At 51.5% G+C, this 19615-nt stretch overlaps 1 protein-coding gene across 9 annotated transcripts in view; it reads left to right on the top strand.

The window, feature by feature from the left end:
• CYLD (CYLD lysine 63 deubiquitinase) overlaps positions 1-19615 on the top strand; it is a 32078-nt gene that overhangs the window by 10344 nt on the left and 2119 nt on the right. For 8 of the 9 annotated variants that reach the window (XM_045818570.1, XM_045818565.1, XM_045818566.1 and 5 more), the window contains 12 exons: positions 421-526; positions 6558-6656; positions 8312-8428; positions 9078-9457; positions 10575-10740; positions 11714-11855; positions 12983-13105; positions 13854-13945; positions 14767-14833; positions 17065-17197; positions 18344-18452; positions 19276-19394. In XM_045818570.1, coding sequence (XP_045674526.1) covers positions 421-526; positions 6558-6656; positions 8312-8428; positions 9078-9457; positions 10575-10740; positions 11714-11855; positions 12983-13105; positions 13854-13945; positions 14767-14833; positions 17065-17197; positions 18344-18452; positions 19276-19394 — 1653 coding nt within the window. The remainder of the gene's footprint in view (positions 1-420; positions 527-6557; positions 6657-8311; positions 8429-9077; positions 9458-10574; positions 10741-11713; positions 11856-12982; positions 13106-13853; positions 13946-14766; positions 14834-17064; positions 17198-18343; positions 18453-19275; positions 19395-19615) is intronic. The other variant, XM_045818573.1, reaches the window with a different exon arrangement.

Raw genomic sequence — 19615 nt, 5'->3', positions numbered from 1 at the left:
GCAAACGCAGCATTCTTCATCTCCTCCTGATTCCAGTGGCATTTAGTGTGCTGTGCACCTTGGTGCTCAAGACACTTGTCCCTCTGGCCCCCAGAACATTGAAAAGCTGCCCTTGTAAAAAACTCTTGGGAGAACCCTTTTAAAAAAAAAATATTTATTTATTTATTTTTAGAGAGGGAAGGGAGGGAGATAGAGAGAGAGAAACATCAATGTGAAGTTGCTGGGGGCCATGGCCTGCAACCCAGGCACGTGCCCTGACTGGGAATCGAACCTGCAACACTTTGGTTTGCAGCCCGCGCTCAATCCACTGAGCCACGCCAGCCAGGGCTTGGGAGAACCCTTTTCTTTAAAAGTGCAGACTCTCATGCTGGCCTTTCATGGAGGAGGGTTTGCAAGTTGACCCTGTGCCTTAACTTCTAGGACAACCCGATCGGCAACTGGGACGGCCGATTCAACGGCGTGCAGCTGTGCAGCTTTGCAAGCGTCGAAAGCACGATTCTCTTGCACATCAACGACATCCTTCCAGGTGGGTTTGCTTCGTGTTTGCGTGTCAACTGGGCGGAGTTTGAAGGATGTGTGTTGTGATGAGGGGGCAGATACGAGCTTCGAGATGCAGTTTTGGAACTTGACTCTTACACCCTCTGGAACCGTTAGTCAACGGACCGTCCTTTCTCACCCCGAAATGAAAACGACACTCACGGATTTTTATTTTTGAAAGAGTGTGCGTGTGGGGTGGCATTTCTGTGCTGTCACTCACGTCTTCATCCCCACGCACTCTCAGTGGTGGGGCAGGAAGCCTTTCTGGTACCCGGAGGGGCAGCAAGCGTGGGGACTGCTGCCCGTTGGGGTGCGGAGCCGGGAAGCAGGGCTCGGGCATTTCCTGTGACCCCAACGCACAGCGGAGAGGGCCCTCCCCGGCTGTCCCTTGAGGTCCCTGGCAGTTTTGACATGACACGACAGGTCAGGCTTCATGACTCTGCAGTCAGAAACAGATCACTCAGCTTTGCATCTTGAAAAAAAAAACACCTTAAGCAATCTTTTATTTCAACTCAAGCAAGTAGTGCCTGACGGCAGCTGCCAGCTAATTGGCGGATTCCTACCAGTGGCCACGGCAACAGCCCCTGCCCGGCTCCTGACAGAACCCCGGCTACAGGCCGGGCGGTCGCGGGCATGCCACTCGGTAACAGAGGCAGTCGGAGGCGGCGGCCGCCCGGGGCTTCTTGGTGCAGCTGGGAAGGAGGAGGAAGCCTCTGAGGGCCTGCCTGCGGGAGCCGCCGAATCTCGGACCCTGAGTCAGAGGGCTGGTGCTCTTTCACGTTCTTGACAAACTCAGACCGTAGGTGTGAAGTTTCCCCATTTTGCCGATGAGAAACTGGGGCTTCGAGCAGGCCGGAGCGAGCCACGGCGGGCTGGTGTGGATGCCAGGGCGTCGGGCCCCACGGCTCCGCTCCAGACGACCTCCTCGCCCCAGACCCGTGCGGCCCGGAAGAGCGGGCTGCTCAGCCTCCCCGTGTGCTTGCAAACGCCGTTTCCATGGAGACGGGTTTTGTCTCTAATTGTATAAAAGCTAAATTTTACTCACACAAGAATGACAACCGAACAGAACGGTTTGTTTGCCTCCAGTGTTTTTCCGTTACTGCTAGTTTTGCGGCAGAGCTCTCTGGGGTTCCCCGCCGGTCGGTCCATCCGGGTCCTCAGTTTCCTTTTTGGTAGCAGCTCGGGGGACGGACGTGAGACGGTCTTTGAGACTCCATCTGGCCCCCACGGTCTGCTTTTCCTTGTTCCTCTTGGCCCGACAAGTAAGAAATGCGCGTTTTGCTGACTTAGGAAATGCTTTCTACTTTGCATTAACTCAGTTGGAGGTCCGGCATTCAAATGTAGCTGTATTTCAGTTTTACTCTGTGGAAGTGCCACGTGTCTTGCTTTTCCTGATTTTTCTAACGTCGGTTTTTACTTTCATGTAAACAGGATTTGTGGCCGTTGCTCTGCTGCTTCTCTTAGGAAACACGAGGTGCACTCAGGGGAGAGCACGCATTTCTGCATATTTTATCTCGTAATATTTCATTGACCTTTTCCAGCCTGATTGTGAAAATAACACAGTTTAGGATCTGATAAATCAAAGTGCTTGTTAGTGTTCCAGTAGATGCCCGTGTTTAACAGGCAGGCTTGTAAAGGGCCACCCACTCACTCAAACACAGCAGGCCCTCACTTAGCTGCTTTTGGGTGTTGAGGCTTCCGCAGGGAGCAGGACTTCCGACGTGGTCCCCCTCGGGGCTCTCGTTCTAGAGCGGGGACGTGGGGACTCGTCTTCACCCGGCGGCACATCAGCCTCGTGGTCGCCTTCAAACTGTTGATTTGCAAACACGGAACCAGCTTTGCATCTTCGGAGTAAATCTCCTTTTAGTCATAGGATGTAATTTTTGTGTGTATCGGTGAACTCTATGTATTAGTGTTGTGTGAAGAATTTTTGTGTCTGTCTTCACGAGAGATACTCACCTGTGGTTTCCTTCCTCCGCCCTGTGCGGGAGGGCGGTGTGCGTGAACGGGGAAGCCACGCCGAAGGGCGGTGAACCGGGGAGTGTTTTTGCCTCTGCTCGTTTCTGGAAGAGATTGGGTGGAGTTGAGGTCAGTTCTTTAACTTTTGGTAGAATTATCCGACTAAACCGTGTGGCTCTGAAGGTCCCTTTTTTGTGCGTGAGCTTTGGAATTATAAATCCGCTTTCGTAACGATCATACCACTCTCGGCGAGTGGCAGAAGCCTGCGTTTCCCAGAAGTGGGTCCGCAGCACCCGAGTTGTCGGCTCGAGTTGTCGGCTCGATGCGCGTCGGGTTCTGGTTGTGCTCCTTGGTTGCTCTCGTGCTGGCTGCGCGGTCCGCGATGACGTCTCCCGTTCCATTCCTGCTGCTGGTGCATGTCTTCCTTCTTTCACGGCCTCCCTAGACCTCTGCCTGTTCTCCTGGCCTTTCAAAGAGCCAGCGTTCTGTTCCTCTGATGTTCTCCATTGCTGTTCTGTTTTCAGTTTGATCGACTTCTGCTCATCATTTCCTTCCGCTTGCTTCAGGCTCTTTTTGCTCCTCTTTACCCAGGTTCTTCAGGTGGGAGCTGAGATCACTGATTTGAAATGTCCCCTCTGTTCACCGTAGGCATTTCGTGCTGTGGGTTGTCTCTCGGCGTTACTTTGGCTGTGTCCCGAACACGTGGATAGGCTGTCTCTTCATTTTCGGCTAGTTCAGTGTATTTTTTGATTAATTTGGAGGCTTCTTTCTTTAACCCGGGGACTATGTAGAACTACAGTGTTTAGTTTCCAAGTGTCTGAAGATTTTCCCGTTATCTTTCTGTACTATTTCTGGTTTTGTTTTTATTATGGTCAGAAAATACACTGTGTATAATTTCGAATATTTTAAGTGTGTGTTATGCCCCAGCCTGGTCTGCGATCTGACTCGGTGCGTGTTGTTCCGTCGGCACTTGGAAAGGGCGTGCGTTCTGTTGTTGTGTGGTGCGGTGCTCTCCGAGTGGGGGGTGATTTCCTCGGTCAACGGAGACGCCCGGTGCTTCTGTGCCCTTGCTGACTTTTGTCTACGTGCTCTTTCCGTTGTTAAGGGTGACGCTGAACTCTCCAAGGTCATTGTAGTATAAGCCCACTTTTTCTTTCATTTCTATCAGTTTTTGACTCACACATTTTGTAGCTCTTTTGTTTGGTGCATATATGTTCAGGATTGTTGTGTCTTCTTGGTGGATGACCATTTTTAACCATATAATGTCCTATCTGTATCTAGTAATTTTCTTTGCTCTGAAGTATACCATATAATATATTAATATATCTACTACTGCTATTTTTGTATTAATATTTACATGATATGTTATTCCCAACCTTTTATATTGAATATGCTATATTATTATATTTGAAGTGAGTTTCTTATGGAGAAAATATAGTTGGATCATGTTTTTTTTAAAGTATATTTTTAAACTTTTAAAAAAGATTTTATTTATTTATTTTTAGAGAGAGAAGGGAGGGAGAAAGAGAGAGAGAGAGAAACATCGATGTGCGGTTGCTGGGGGCCATGGCCTGCAACCCAGGCATGTACCTGACTGGGAATCGAACCTGCGACGCTTTGGTTCGCAGCCCGCGCTCAATCCACTGAGCTGCGCCAGCCAGGGCTGGATCATGTTTTTAAATCTACTCTGACAATATCTGTCTTTTAATTGTTCTATTTATGCTACTAACATTTCTAAATTATTGTAAATTACTTATATTTATAAATTATGTATAAATTATTAGAACTGAAGTCTAACATTTTGTATTCTCTTTGTTTTCTCTCTCCTTAATTTCTCTATTTTTTCCCCTGCCTTCTTCTAGGTTATTTGAACATTATTTATAATCCATTCTGATTTATCTCTAGTATTTTTGAACCTACCTTTTTATATAGGTTTTTTAGTAATTACTGTAGATATTACATTATGTATACCTATCTAATCAGAGTTTATTGGTGACATGATTTTATCAGTTTGATGAAAGTGTAGAAATCTTATCTCCCTTTTTTATATCCCTTTATTCTTTCCCCTTATAATACCATTGCCTTAAATATTTCCTTGACATACATTTAGAACCACACCAGTGCTGTAATGTTTGCTTCAACCATAAGCATAATTTGAAACTCAATGGAAGAAGGAAAGCCTGGTGTATTTAATCACATTTTTCTCTCTCTGTCATTCTTTCTTCCTTTCTGATTGTCCAGGATTCCTTTTTTGATCATTTCCTTTTTCTTTAGAGAACTTCCTTTGGCCATTCTTTCAGCATGGGTGCGCAGGTGACAGACTACCTTAGTCTTCCTTCATCCAAGGATGGCTTTATGTGCATGGAATTCCGTAGGAATGTCTCTTCCTCAAAACTGACATTTGGTCCCCTCTCAGGCCAAGTTTTGGCAGGAGATAACCACCGACCCCAGCTCCAGTACCCTCCATACTCCTACTCCGGGGGGCGCCCCGCCCCCCCATCTCCAGCAGAATGGGCACCACCGGCTCACACCCTGGCCCTCTGGTCCTGCCTGGCTGCCTCCGTGAGGACCGTTCTCGGCCTTTGTTGGGGTCCCCGTGAACTCGGGTGCACCCAGGTTACGGGGCACCGTGAACATCTCTCTAAAGTAGACGTACTTAAATCGGTAGTTGGAATTCGTCTTAGTCGATTTATGTGCTATGATTCGGGAACTTTTGCCAGTGAGTAAGTTTTACCCTCCACAGTAGCGCTCCCGTGTGATAGTTGAGTGGTAGCCTCGGAAAAGGACTAGGAAATAGCTTTTCTTTTACTGCACCACTTGGTTAAAATCATGGGCATTTAGTATGCTTTCTAAATTAAGACAATATTTTCTTTAATCATATTCGGAGACATTTAGGATATAGTTTAACAGTGCATTTTCCTCCCCTTCAACCATGGAAAAAAGTTACCAAGCATCATTTAGATATAATTTAGTGTTATTTCCTTTTCGTTAAAAGAAAAAAAAAAGGCCTTCTCCTGGTATTTAAAATATAAAATTTTCCCACTTTTTTTCTTTCCGTTCTCCGAAACCCACTGTGGGGACTGTTGTCTTTGCTGGCGCACAGCTGCGTCAGGCATGGCCCCTGAGTGCCACCCTGGACTCCACGCTCCTCACGTGTGTGGTCGAACTCCGCAGGGGGTGCTCCCCAGACTGAGTTTTCCTCCTTCACTTGATCAGCATTGGTGAATATTTTGTGAAGATCACAAGCTTAGAGTAGTCTTGGTGTCAGCAAGTTTGCCAAAGTTATGATGCCTATATTTCAAAAATAAGTTTTTAATGTTTTCCTTAGAAATGTTAGTGATATTTGTCTCTTTCTCTGCATTATTAATCAATGTATAACTCTCTGGGTGTTTCCTACTTATATGTTTGAATACACGTTTATCTTATTGATGTATGTGTGTTTTAAAAAACTGACACATATTTTTAACCAGACTTTTTCCAAACTGTGTTCATGGGTGACGGTAATCTGAGATGCTAAGTAGACTGGCACAAAAAACGTCGTCAGATAGGTTACTGTATCCCTGTTGGAGAGATTCAGAGTGCACACGAGCACATTCGAGTTTCCGGTGTTACACGGTATGGAGGCCGCTTATCTCAGCCCACCGCAGCATCGTTGGGAAATGTTCGTGTGTGGAACGCTTCAGAACACGCCTCGGTGTGCAGGGGACACTGGTTTGGGAGGTCCTGCAGAAAACCGAGAAACCCGACTAGGGGCTAGGGTTTTCTTGGTAGTGTTTTATGATACGAAGTACAATTGAGCGAAGGTGATTAAATTTTCGAGAAGTTAAACCATTTAGCTGAATTGTATTTGAGGTGTCTTATCTCGCAGAAATTCTGTTTTGAAATGCAGCGTTGATTGCAGTCCTTTCGATGGCCTTGAAGAACGTGTAAAACTATTGTGAAAATGCTGCTTGTTTTTGGCAGAGAGAGATTTTTGTCGTTGATATTGCCCTTATTTGCTCGATTGTTTTTCTTCTAGAAGAGTTCGCTTGTATCTTTAAGGAACATGTTTACCGTTTCAGAGAGCGTGACACAGGACAGGAGGCCTCCCAAACTCGCCTTCACGTCAAGAGGTGTTGGGGACAAAGGTCCATCCGGCCACAGTAAACCAAAGGTTACAGGTATGGCCTGATAGGGTACAGTGCCCGGCACCTTTGTGTACGTGTAGATTGTCCTCTTCAGAACGGTTTCAGTAGTTCACTGAAATTTTCTATACGTGGTGTTGCTCAAGCTGCGGGTCCCAACCAGCCTCTTTCTGCCGATGAAAAGTGTCCAGTGAGGACCTGTGTCTTTGGCTGGCATCACCGGGTTTTTGGAACTCCCTGCTCGTGACATTTGTATATTGTTTAGAGTTGCAACTGGACAAACTGATCATACGGGGCGGGCATGAGTAGGTTTACAGTTGCGAGTAGGTAAAACACAGAGTTTATTCTTGTGTGGTTGCTCACTGGTTACCGTACGACTTCCCGCGTGAACAGCTGTAAGCCGACCGCCGCCCCACCCCACACGTGGCTAATGTCACAGTGGACACAGTGCCCTGGAGAGCGGATGAATTTCCCTAGCTAGATGTGGTTCAGATTAAACTCCAGATCGCCAGGCAAACACGTTTGTCTCTCTTCCAGAAACTCCCCAAAATAGATGTAGAGTTCTTAGCTTTGATTTTTTTTTGTTAGCTTCCACAGATTTCATAGATTTATAGGATGGTAGTTACATAAGCTAAACAGCTCATTTAAAAAGCTGTAAGAATTTTTATTAACTCAGATGTGGGCTAGAGAAGAGAATTTTTTCTCAGTTGTCTAGTGAACAAAACTATTTCTGCTCATTTAGAAAGAAATTGTACTTTAGAAATATTTTAAGTGACATGGGACCCTGGGAAACTTAGGATTCAATAAAATAAATAGGTGATAGTATTTTTATGCTAACCTATAGTCTGTTGTAGGTAGGGTAGCTCAAACATGCTACTCCCAATTAAATATAAATAGCCCAAATATTTTCTTAAGACCTGTGTGCTACTTATGCTTTGCAGACCTTGGTCGTAGGTGTAAACCATAGAGCTCCCTGCTCCAAATGGAAAGACAGCTCGGAGTTTTGTGTGGGTTCCGGAGACCCCATTGCTCGCACCCACAGCCTGGCCTCCCAGTACTGCACCAGGGCAGGGTCTTGAAACGTCTGTGACGAAGCCACGCCAGCTCTGTCTTATATTTAAGGCATCTGAGACCTCAGAAATAACACCGCTGCACCCTCTCAAGGATGTGAAGGAGTTACGCAAGGGATTCGATGATCAACTGTTCTAAAACGTTTAAACGTTAGGTTTTTCAAGCTGAGTTTGCTCGCTAGCCCGTGTGCGGTGGTCGAAGACGACCTCCTTCTGAGAGCAGCTCTCCTGGGGTAACCGGTTACACTGGCGAGCCCGCAGGCTCAGCGGAATCGGGGCGTGCCGATTTCGACGTTAGGAAATAAGCCGTAGTACACAAAATGACTTAAAAACTTTTTAAACAATAAAAGTAGTTTGTTTAAAAATATATATGTGGTTTTCTTTAAACTTACCTCTTTCCCCTCCTCTATTGAGTCTCGGTGGCAAGAGTCTTTTTGCCGCTGCCAAGGTGGCCCCCAGAGTTGTAAGAGCTGAAGACGGTAACAAAACACAGCGTGTCCGTGCACATCTACTGGTTGTGTGAACCCTCGTTAATGTCACGGGAATACTAATTGCTCTTAGAGAAAAAACTTCCAAGGCATATCGGCTTTATTTCTAAAGGGAGCTTTTCTTGTTTCGTAGGATCTACCTCGGACCCTGGGAGCAGGAACCGATCTGAATTATTTTACACCTTAAATGGGTCTCCCGTTGACTCGCAGCCGCAGCCGAAGTCCAAGAACACGTGGTACATCGACGAAGGTAACCCGCCACTGCCGTGTTCTCCCCGACGCCCTTTTCCACGCGTCGGAGAGAAGTGGCTTTTCCACGAACACGTGTGGTCTTGGGAAGGAGAGTGAGCAGGCCGTTCTTCGTTAATACTGCTGAGCCGGAGTGTCGCACGCGGGTTGAACCGCACCACTAGGACGAGTAGAATATTGAGGAAGTGTATTAGCAGCGCCTTCTCTCACCCTGACTGATCTGGTGAGGGTAGAAGACCTCTCGAATCCATGAATCACCTAAAGGCTTTTCCGTCTGGGCCTTTCTCTCTTTAACCCCCCGCCCCCCTTGGAAAAGCTCGACCTCCCCTTGGTTCTGGGATGTCTCATTCTCCCGGTTTGGTCTTGTCTTCCTTCGTCTGTTTGACACGTGTTTTTTGGGAACTGAGCTCTGTGCCAGGCATTCTCCCGGGCATCGAGGCCACGTGGCGAGAACAACAGGAATGGGTGCTTTTTGGTTGGACAGTTGGGTGCCGTTCGAGGAGGCAGCACGTGGGGAGGGGCGGTGGGGCGAGTCCTGCCGGAGAGGCCAGGCGGGCGCTTGGACTCCGTGTGCATATTAACTTTTAGGGCTGTGGGGCCTACTCAGTATTCGTGAATGCGTGTCTCTAATTTAGAACAACTGTTCCTAGTTGCCGAAGACCCTGCAAAGTCGCTCACGGAGCTGTCTCCAGATTTCGGGCAAGCGTCGCCGCCCCAGCAGCCTCCGTCCGCGAACTCGCTGTCCAGCGAGAACAGGTTCCACTCGTTGCCGTTCAGCCTGACAAAGACGCCCAGCGCCAACGAGAGTATTGGCCACAGTCCGCTCTCCCTGTCCGTGCAGTCTGTGATGGGAGAGCTGAACAATGCCCCCGTGCAGGACAGCCCCCCGCTGGCCGTGTCCCCGGGGACCTCGCACGGCCTGGAGGTGGGCTCGCTGGCTGAAGTCAAGGAGAACCCGCCCTTCTACGGGGTGATCCGCTGGATTGGGCAGCCGCCGGGGCTCAACGAGGTGCTGGCCGGGCTGGAACTGGTAACTCCGTTCGACCTAAAGTCGCCCTCCTTTGCTCTCCGGGGTTTTGTACAGATTTTCCCTCCTTGTATGCTTTTGGGTGAAATGTTAACATTCATCAGAAAAACCTTCCCTCGCGAACAATTTTATCACCACGTCGCCTGGCTTCCTCTGCCACCTTCTGATCGCTTGTCCCTAAATGGCAGTTGGCCCATGTCCCCGGAGCGACAGTGGTTTGAGGTTGGTGTGTTTGGGCTCGTTCTGTCAGACAGGACTCCGTAAGGGCCGCAAAGCCGTCAGCGGCTTTTCCTCCTCGGCCCCCCGACCCCTTCAGTTCTAATGTTTGGATCACTGGCTTTGAGATTAATCACCACTTTAAGAGATCTTTTGGGATCTTTGCCAGAGGGAGAGAGTTTCCCTTTGGTGATGAGGAAAATACATTGTTTGACATTTCACAATGAGGAGAGGAGAATTTGAGTACATTTAGCTTTTATTTAAATATTTCCTGTTTCATTTGGTTGCATGCTAGTGAATGCTATTTTGGGGGGTTGGTAAGATGGACAGCCTCTTCTACCCGCCCCCTCCCCTAGTTTTAATACTTTTGGAAAAGATGAAGGAAGGTTAGTAAACCAGGGAAGGTTCAAGTGTATATTCTGAAGGGAATTCCATTAAGAACTTCATGTTGGATTTAGGAGTTAATTTCTTTTCTTTCTTTCATTTTTTACAAAAGATTTTATTTATTTATTTTAGACAGAGGGGAAGGGAGGGAGAGAGGGAGAGAAAAAAAATCAGTGTGTGGTTGCCTCTGGCACGCCCCTTACTGGGGACCTGGCCCACAGTGTAGGCACGTGCCCTGACTGGGAATCGAACTGGTGACCTTTTGGTTAGCAGGCTGATACTCAATCCACTGAGCCACACCAGCCAGGGCGAGGAGTTAATTCCTTAAATCACCAGCCGTGGCCCGAAGTCCTGATCAGTGGACTCTGCCCGATCAGTGAACCCCTTTCCCCGAGGCAGTTCTCAGTACAGGTGTGACGCGGGGATTCAGAAAAAGGATACACTCGCCACGAGCCGTAGTCCTTCGCGCGCTGCCTTTGCCAGAAGCAGAGTCACGCACGCGGGCGCGTCTCTTTTCCAGGAAGACGAGTGCCTGGGCTGCACGGACGGGACCTTCAAGGGCACCCGCTACTTCAGCTGCGCCATGAAGAAGGCGCTCTTCGTCAAGCTCAAGTGCTGCCGGCCCGACTCCAGGTTCGCCTCCCTGCAGCCGGTGTCCAACCAGATCGAGCGCTGCAACTCCCTAGGTGCGTGCACACCGTCCACCCACCGGCCGGCCGGGACTGACCCCGGCCCCGACCTCGAGCCGCCCGGCAGGCAGGCAGGCAGGCAGGCAGTGGCCCTGTCGCAGTGTGTTCCTTGCCGTGACCGTCAGGCTTCGACGTCGCTCAGAGCGGTGGCCTGGTGACCGTGTGAGGAGGTTGCAGTTACCCTAAGAGGGGACACTTTTAAAAAGTCTTAGGAAAACGCGTCAGAGGCTTAAAAAGTGAAAAGCAGTGGGGGGTTTATTTTCCTCTTCCTGCTGATCAGCAGCATTTAATTTTCAGCAGCATGGTGGGGGGTGGGGCGGTCGGGGGCCTGTCTGGGCCCCTGGCGTCCCTCTCGGTGTGGCGTTCAAAGGCGTCAGTGAGCGGCGCCCTCGGGAAGGGCGTCCCTCCCGGCATGCCGGGCGCAGCAGGGAGTCAGCATCACTGTAAGAAGTAGTTCCGGCTGCCAGATGCAGGGTGGACCTCGTCGCTGGTGACGGGGCAGGTGGCCGGGGCTGCCCACTGCCGCCTCCCTTCCGGCTGATGGCGGCGAAGCACTTTGAGGGTTAAACAGATGCAAATAGGAAAACCGTCCTCGTGAAAAACAATTTCGGTGCGGCTGAAATGGCACTTGGGAATTTTGCTTCTCTTTTTCCGATTTGAAAAGGAGCCATCTTCAGACGAGCAATAAAATACTTGGGGAGAACATTTCACTGGGCAGGTGGTTTTGTACGTGAATTACTCAGCATCCTGAGGTGTTTTCTGACGCGCGGAGGGAGCGAGGCGGCGGCAGGTGCGCACACGCCGGGCTGAGACACAGTCCGTCAGCACCTGCCCTCGACTCAGCTCTCAGGTGGGGAATGCACTTGGCATCAGGATGCAGAAAAGTATTTTAAGCGAAGACATGTACAGGGATGCCTGTTGTCGTCGTCTAAGAGAATCACTTCTTTCGTTTTTATTTTTTTCCCTGCAGCCTTTGGAGGCTACTTAAGTGAAGTAGTGGAAGAAAATACTCCACCCAAAATGGAGAAGGAAGGTTTGGAGATAATGATCGGAAAGAAGAAAGGTATCCAGGGGCATTACAATTCCTGTTACTTAGACTCGACCTTATTCTGGTGAGTTTAACATCAGTGCAGGAGGCCTGCAGCGCCCCGGGGGTGGGGGCATGTGTGTGTGTGAGAGAGAGAGAGAGAGACAGAGAGAGGGGGAGTGGGGGTGGGGAGAGCCTGCCAGCTGCCTCTGCGGAGAGCCGCCGGGTGTCTGGGGGTCGGGGGTCGGGGGAGGTGTGCGTTCCACTGTACACCCCTTGGAGGCTGTCCACTGTCGTCTCGTGGACCTGTGTCCAAGAAAATTAGTGTAAGACGTAGTGCAGTGAACGACGGCTCAGAGGTGAGGGACAGTGTCCCGGCAGAGCACCCCCTCCGGAGAGCGTGCGGGCGACCACGGGCCTGCGGGGCGAGGCGCGGTGTCTCCGGGCGCACCAGCAGGGGGCCGCCGGCTGGGTGTGCGTGTGCCCCGGGTGGAGGCGCTCCCACGGCCCCTGCGCCGTGAAGCATCGCTGTGCTGTCCGTGGGAGCCCGGCTGGTGACCTGCCCGCTGTCCGCAGCCAGGACAGGGGCGCTGGGGAGTTAATGGGGTGCTGAGACGTTACAGGCAGGAGGAAGAACTGCAACGGTGGGCCAGTTTGCGGGGGCAGGCTACTTGGGGGGCAGGCTACTTGGTCTCTCTGACGCGCCGACTAAAGCAACAGTCGATGTCCCGCTCTTCAGATTTCCTGATGAAACATCCTGTTAGCCAAGGGTCGTCTCTCTTTGAGACCAGCAAGTGCCTACTGTCAGCCGCTCGCAAGAGAGTTTTGCACTTAAAGAAGTTTAGGTCTCCGCACGGGGTGCAGGCAGAGACTCAGGTTTTCCCAGAGAAGTCTTCCCGACCCCGCGACGGCCCGGTTTTACCCTCTCGCAGCGCCGGTCTGCAGTCTGCCTTCTCGGTGTCAGCGTCCTTCCGACGCTGGCAGGGCCCCAGGCCGGGGAGCCTGGCCGCGGGCTGCCCGGCAGGGTCCTGGGACCCCGTCGCGGTGGGAACACACCACCGTGCGTGTGATCTGCGGGTCCTTCCTCACAGTCTTTGCAGGGTGTGTTTCTCAGAAACAAAACAAAACAGAGTAAAACAAAAAAAAAAAAACCCACAAAAACAAAACCAAAACCGTCTACAGCGTGGGGAAAATGTCCTTTTCGTCTCGCAGCCTGTTTGCTTTTAGTTCTGTCCTGGACACGGTGTTGCTCCGGCCCAAGGAGAAGAACGACGTGGAGTATTACAGTGAGACTCAGGAGCTGCTGCGCACGGAGATCGTGAACCCGCTGAGAATGTGAGTGGCAGGGCAGGCCCGGCCGGCCGGGTGCGCGCACGGGGCTCCCTGTGCGTGCGTGTCGGCGCGGAGAGCGGAGGGGGGACCGAACCGCTGGCATGGCAACGGCTCTGAGACGAGCCGTTCTGACCGGCCCGTGGTCGGCCCGTGGTCGGCCCGTGGTCGGCCTGTGGTCGGCCCGTGGTCAGCCCCTGGTGCCTCTGATGGCTCTCCCGAAGCCGTTGTGAGAATGAGAATTCGGTCGCCACCGACATGAAACGTGTCGGGTGCCCCCGTGTTGGGACAGGGAGGAGAGGGGGTGTCCTGGTCGCCACGCCGGGCGGGGGGAGAGGGCAGGCTGACTTCCAGTGTCCCCGCGCCACCCGCCCCTGCCTGCGGGCTGGTGCGCCCTTCAGCGCTGCAGCGGACGGGCTCCCTGTCTCAGGACCCTGTGCTCCGTCCCACCAAGTTAGTTTTCACTTCTTAAGCAAATAGCGCTTACAAACCAGTCACAGTAAATTAAAAATAGTTTCCTTGTGTTAGTGCGTGATAGTTAGTTTCAGGGTCGGACAGTGTCTGGGATAAGTCTGGTCCTAGAACCCTAATTTTGCAAAGCACAGGAAGAAGCCTGTGCTCTGTCTTCCACCGATAGCGGTCCCGTCTGTTGACTTGTGGTATGCCAGAGGCACAGGAGGCGTGTGTGGCCGTCAAACTGTGTCATTAGTTTAGGGTGTACGTGGGTGTTCACTCCCGTTCTTTACTAACGCAGATATGGATACGTGTGCGCGACAAAGATTATGAAACTGAGGAAAATACTTGAAAAGGTGGAGGCTGCATCAGGATTCACGTCGGAGGAGAAAGGTGACTGTCCCTCCTTTCAGGACATTCCCTCGGAGCCACCAGAGGGCGCACGCCAAGTCACTGGCGGAAACACGTGCGCCTGCGTCGTTTGGGGAGTGTGTTTGAAAACGGGAACTCCCCTGCGATGGGCGCTCTTCCCCCGTTTTCTCCCGGTGCCGTCTCCCCCCTAAAGGGGGCGCTGGTCTGGGACAGCGAGCTCCGGCAGAAACCGCCCGCCTCTCGCGTGCCCACTGCACGGCGAGGAGGGTCGCCCCTCCCACCCCGCAGTGACGGAGGGTCCCTGTTCCCGCTCCAGTCCCCGCTGTCCCCCCTCCGCACCCCTGCGCGGTGAAGGCTGCAGGGCGCCGCCCGCACTGTCCCCCGAGCTGTCCTTGTCACGGAGGGAGGAGCTCTGTGGTCCGAGTCAGCAGTGCCGTGGGTTCACAGGGGATCTACTCAGGCTCAGCTCTGGACTCTGAGTGTGTTCCCAGCCTGTGGCCACTGGCCGGGACGTTTAGAGACTCAGTAATTTTTTAACTATCAGGAAAGACAAGGTCGCGCTTCAGACTTCATCCCGCCTCCCCTGAACCCCTCAAAACAAAGTTACTTCACTCTGTGTGCGTTGTTACACCGTTTCAAATGCGATAAAGTTATAACGAAACGAGGACTTAGTACTTTATCATACCCTTTGTATTTTTAGTTAGGAAAACTTGAGAACTATGCTTTCAATTGAAACAAGATTGATTATGGCATTGAATTCAGTAGAAGAATGCGACTTATAAAAAATAGAATGATTTAAAAGTTTTGCCAGTGACTCATTCGATTTTTTAATTTTCTCCTAGATCCTGAAGAATTCTTGAATATCTTGTTTCATCAAATTTTACGGGTAGAACCATTGTTAAAAATAAGGTAATTTAAACATTGTTACAGAAGCATTGGAAAGGGGACAGCCCTCATTTCCACGCCGCCATCCTTTGGGGATGCGTTCTTCAGGGATGCCTTACTATTGTATTTGTTTCGGGATCTCCATGTGGGAGTTTCCACAGTGCAGACGGGTCTTAACCGTTGTCTTCCCTGTAGTTTCATACTTGAGGGACGAATCCAGTGTACGTGTGCGGTTTTGATTTCAGCCCTGGTGATACACACCATTGCAGACCATTTCCTTACGAAAGTGTATGTGAATACTTTTTAACCCAGATTAACGAACCCTCTTCAGGTGACCTTACTCCAACCTCATCAAACACAGTGAGGACACTGGTTTCGAGTCCCCATCCCTCAGTTAAACAGCTCCTGTTCCCGGCTGTGTAGCCCGGTCTTCTCCTCGCCACCCGGAGCGAACGCCTTGCATGTGATGCAGTGAAGCTCTTAGTGAGAGCTTCCGAGGGGATGGCCTGTCCGAGTAGTTTGGATGCTGAACCTTTCTATGCTTGACCGTGGGTGTCTCTGCTGAGAATCTTGCTGACATGTTACTTGTTCCCCTGAAAGCTAATCATGGACGAGAACTCGTACTCAGTTTGTCTTGAGGGAGAGGTGTTCGCGGCCAGTGCTGCCCTGGCGGTTGGCAAGGGGCGGGGCTGGCAGTGGCAGCATTCGATTCCGGTGCTGTTGCGGGTGCTCTAACTAGCGAACACCAGGTACATGTTTATCATCTATTCAGAGGTGGCAAGGCTGTGTGTGCGCCTGGAAAACTCTAGAGAATAGTTTGGAAACTACTAGTATTGATACAAGAATCTGTAATTTGACCATTTAGGAAAAAACTGTGGCGAAATCAACACTATTTCTGTATATCCTTTTGCAAATATGAAAAAGGGATAATTTCTTACATTATGGAAATACGAATTGCCAAGAAATCAATTTTATTGAGATAGATTTTTTTAAAACACACGCACAGAATTGAAAGGTGATTTGATTAATTAGTGAGGAAGTTTGTGTTCTAGATAGGAAGATTAAACAACTTAAAGACGCTAATATTTTTACAAAATAATTTGCATAAAAGCAAGACCTTAACTTTTTTTTAAACTCTGAAGTGACTTTAGAGTTCTCTACGAGATGAAATGGGTGGAGAAACTGAAGTTTTTACTTTTAAGAACCACAAGCTCTGAAGGCAGAGCACCGGACAGCGGGCAGTGTGGCGCTGGCGTCAGGTCAGGGATCCTGGTCTGCAGACAGAACTAAGTCGCTGCGGCATCTCGGCCTTCCCACGCAACTGGGGCAGGGCAGGTCCCGGCCCGGCGCACCCGAGGACATCACGCACTCCCCGAGGCGACGCGGGCGGCGCCACATGGGTCCTCAGGGCGCCCGGAGGGACCCGACGCAGGAGCAGAATAAAGTGTGTGTGCATCGCCGTATAAAATACGGGATGGGGAAGGGGGGCCTCACAGGATGCCGCAGGCCCAGACGAGGAGAGGGTCGCCCCTATGGAGGGAAGATCTGAAGGAACTGCCCGGAAGGCAGGCAGCGGAGAGGGAGGAGGAGCTGGAAACAAGGCAGAGGGGAGCAGGGCATGCACCCCAGGTTCCCATGGGGATTCCAGGCGGTGGCGCCGGAGAGAACAGGGACTTGCCGGGAGGTGCCTGTCCTGCCCCCGGTGGCGGGTCCTTCGCCCAGAAAGGACGGGTGCGGCCCAGGGGTCCGGGGGGTCCGCCCCGTTCAGGAGCGTGGGGCCCATTGTCCCGTTTGGAGCATCAGGTGCCGTCGGCTGCCCTGCAGATTTGGCCAGTACCACGGTGAGTGCTGTTTCCCCGATTTACAATGATACCTAAACATCATCCAAATGTTTTTTAAATGTTTACAAAATAAATAATGCGCTCATATTGGTATCGTTCAGTTGAACTGAGTGATTTTAGCTTCTGGTTATGATGCCACAGTGCTTCTTGGCTGTGGTATTACTCCATCGTTTTTCTCCTGGCCACCGGGGCACGTCTCGGTGTGAAACTGGAACAGGAGGTCATGCGCGAGGTGTGTGCAGAAAGGCCCTGGCTCACTTCCCTCCTGACCGTCTCCGCCCCCTTGTTCTGAGCGTCCGAAGTTGCACCGCCGTTTGCGTGCTAATCGGTTCTCGGATACTGCGGGGACAGCTTCACCTTTTGATCTGAGTGTTTCAAAAATAAATTATGTTTTTTTTTTCTGTATTCTTTTAGGTCAGCAGGGCAAAAAGTACAAGACTGTTACTTCTATCAAATTTTTATTGGAAAAAATGACAAAGTTGGAGTTCCTACAATGCAACAGTTGTTGGAATGGTCTTTTATCAGTAGTAACCTGAAGTTTGCAGAGGTTAGTGACCATTGCTTGTATATTATATGAAAGTTCTTAGGCCCTGGCTGGTGTGGCTCAGTGGGTTGAGTGCCGGCCTGTGAACCGAAGGGTCGCTGGTTCAATTCCCAGTTGGCACAGGCCTGGGTTGCGGGCCAGGTCCCCAGCAGGGGGCGCTCGAGAGGCAACCACACATTGATGTTTCTCTCCAACTCTTTCTCCCTGCCTTCCCCTCTCTAAAACCAAACAAACAACATCTTAAAAAAAGAGAGAAAGTTCTTAGGATTCTTAAGACTACTGGCAGATACAGTAACTGTGACTTGTAACCCACTGAGAATAGTTAGAAACACAGACTGGCAACAAAACACCAGTTTAAAGAAACTGCAGCGTTTCAATTTTGTCCTTGTAACAAATGCTTTAGAATTAAGATTGAACTTTTTGGATTTTTTTATGCCAAAGAAATATTAAGTTAATGTGTCATTTGGAAACTTTTAAGTAGTTTAAACAAAGAAGATGTATGTTCTTTAAAAAAAAAGTTATTTTGCCCAATTTAACCTTCTGCCCGAGCACACTACCCGCGTGTCCAGAAAAGAACATTCGGGCAGTCCGTGCAGTGAGTAAGAGACGACGCGAACTCACTCACGCTGCCGCTGCCGGCGGGCCAGCGGTGCCCGCTGCTTCCTTTCACTGTCCATCGAGCGTCTCCGTGGTGCAGCCGTGCACACTGCCCGTCCTCACCACGTGCGTTTCCGAGGGGATGTCCTCGTGAAACCCTCACGGCTACGACCGTGATCTGTGTGTTCAAGTGTGAGGAGTCGTGTCCTTCAGCCGCGGCAGTGTCTGTGTTACCCAGGCAAGAGCAGCCCTTCCCGAACCTCTGGAAAATGCAGCCCCAGGGCGGGACGGGGCTCCCGGCCACCTCCCTGCTGTTTGAGACCCGGGGCTGCCGGCCTGCGAGAGCCCTGTGTCCGTGTGTCCACGGGTCCACGGGACGGGCGGCCGGAGGCCTTGGAGCTCACTGCTGCTCCCGCTCGACGGGCCGTCGGGGTGGCGGCGAAGCCACTGCCGGACTCGGCCCCTGTGACGATCGCAGCGTCAGAGGGAAACGATTCTCTCAGCTCTTTGACTCTAAAAATACACCTTTTTTTTTCTTTCTTTTTTCTTTAGGCACCGTCATGCCTGATTATTCAGATGCCTCGGTTTGGAAAAGACTTTAAACTATTTAAAACAATTTTTCCTTCCCTGGAATTAAATATAACAGATCTACTTGAAGACAGTAAGTATCAGAGTTTCCAGTCAGTTCTGTGTGCTTTCCGGGAGTGGCCCGCTGGCCATTCTCATTGGCTGTCGGAGTGACAGGGACCCCGGCCTCTTCGGGAGGCAGGCCAGTGCCGAAGGGCCTGGGGACACGGGGCTGGTCCTTGCAGCCTCAGGGATTCCCTCCAAGAAGTCACCAGGCGCGCCGGTAAATATCTCCTCGGCGCCCACGTTACTGTTGGTGCGGTGAAGAGGTTGGAAAGGGTCTGTGTCCTAGCGGGAGGAGCGTTCTTGCACTCTTGAGTGAGCTGTGGTGGACCCGTGCGGGGAGACCGCAGCCCCTGGCGGTCACGGGCTCACAGACCCGTGCGTGTGGGCGTGGTCACGTGTGCTCCTAGGTGGCGAGGCATGTCCATGCTTCGTCCAAGAGCAGCCCCCCCCGCCCCCCCCCCACACACAGGGCTGCGTAGGAGTGCAGAGAGAAAGGGGGCACTGGGGAAAATCCCCAGCCTCTCGCTACCTGAAACTGTCGACACCCTCAGACTTCTTCTTCATCCCGTCTCGTGTCTTGGAGTGTTCGTCCACAGACACGTTGCGATCAGGGAGGAGCACCCTAGAATGTCTGAGCTAAAAACAGTGTCATTCGTCCAGGGAGAAGGCCCTTGAAGCCACCCCGAACCCATGGAAACCCAGTTTACGGCTGCTGGGGACGGGGAGGGAGAGGCTTTTTCGAGTCCACGCGTGCTGTCCTTTTTGAAGCTGCACTCGTGGCTCCTTTGAATGAAAGCACTCCTTTCGCAGAGGCCCCTAACCCCGCCCCCCCCCCCCCCCGTCCCGCGCAGCCCCCCGGCAGTGCCGCATCTGCGGCGGGCTGGCCATGTTCGAGTGCCGGGAGTGCTACGAGGACTGCGACATCGCCGCGGGCAGCATCAAGCAGTTCTGCGAGACCTGCAACACGCAGGTGAGGGCGGCGGCCGGGGCTGGAGGGCGGGCGGCGGGCTCTGGGGCGGGGGGTGTGTGTGCAGACCCGCGAGTCACTTCTCAAACGTCACAGTCAAGTGGCATCATCGCTCCCGCCTCTTCCGTTCACCGGCAGACTCCGGCGGAGCCCCCCGTTCCGGCTGCTGGGGACAGGGCTGGGCTCAGGCCGGGGAAGCGCATCCGTTCGAGAGAAACACGGGG

This window comes from Phyllostomus hastatus, unplaced genomic scaffold (genome assembly GCF_019186645.2).
Source record: "Phyllostomus hastatus isolate PE091 unplaced genomic scaffold, TTU_PhHast_1.1 phas_scaffold_345, whole genome shotgun sequence".
NCBI lineage: Eukaryota > Metazoa > Chordata > Mammalia > Chiroptera > Phyllostomidae > Phyllostomus > Phyllostomus hastatus.
Note: the sequence above shows the minus strand (reverse complement) of the source record. Positions and strands in the feature narration are given on the sequence as shown.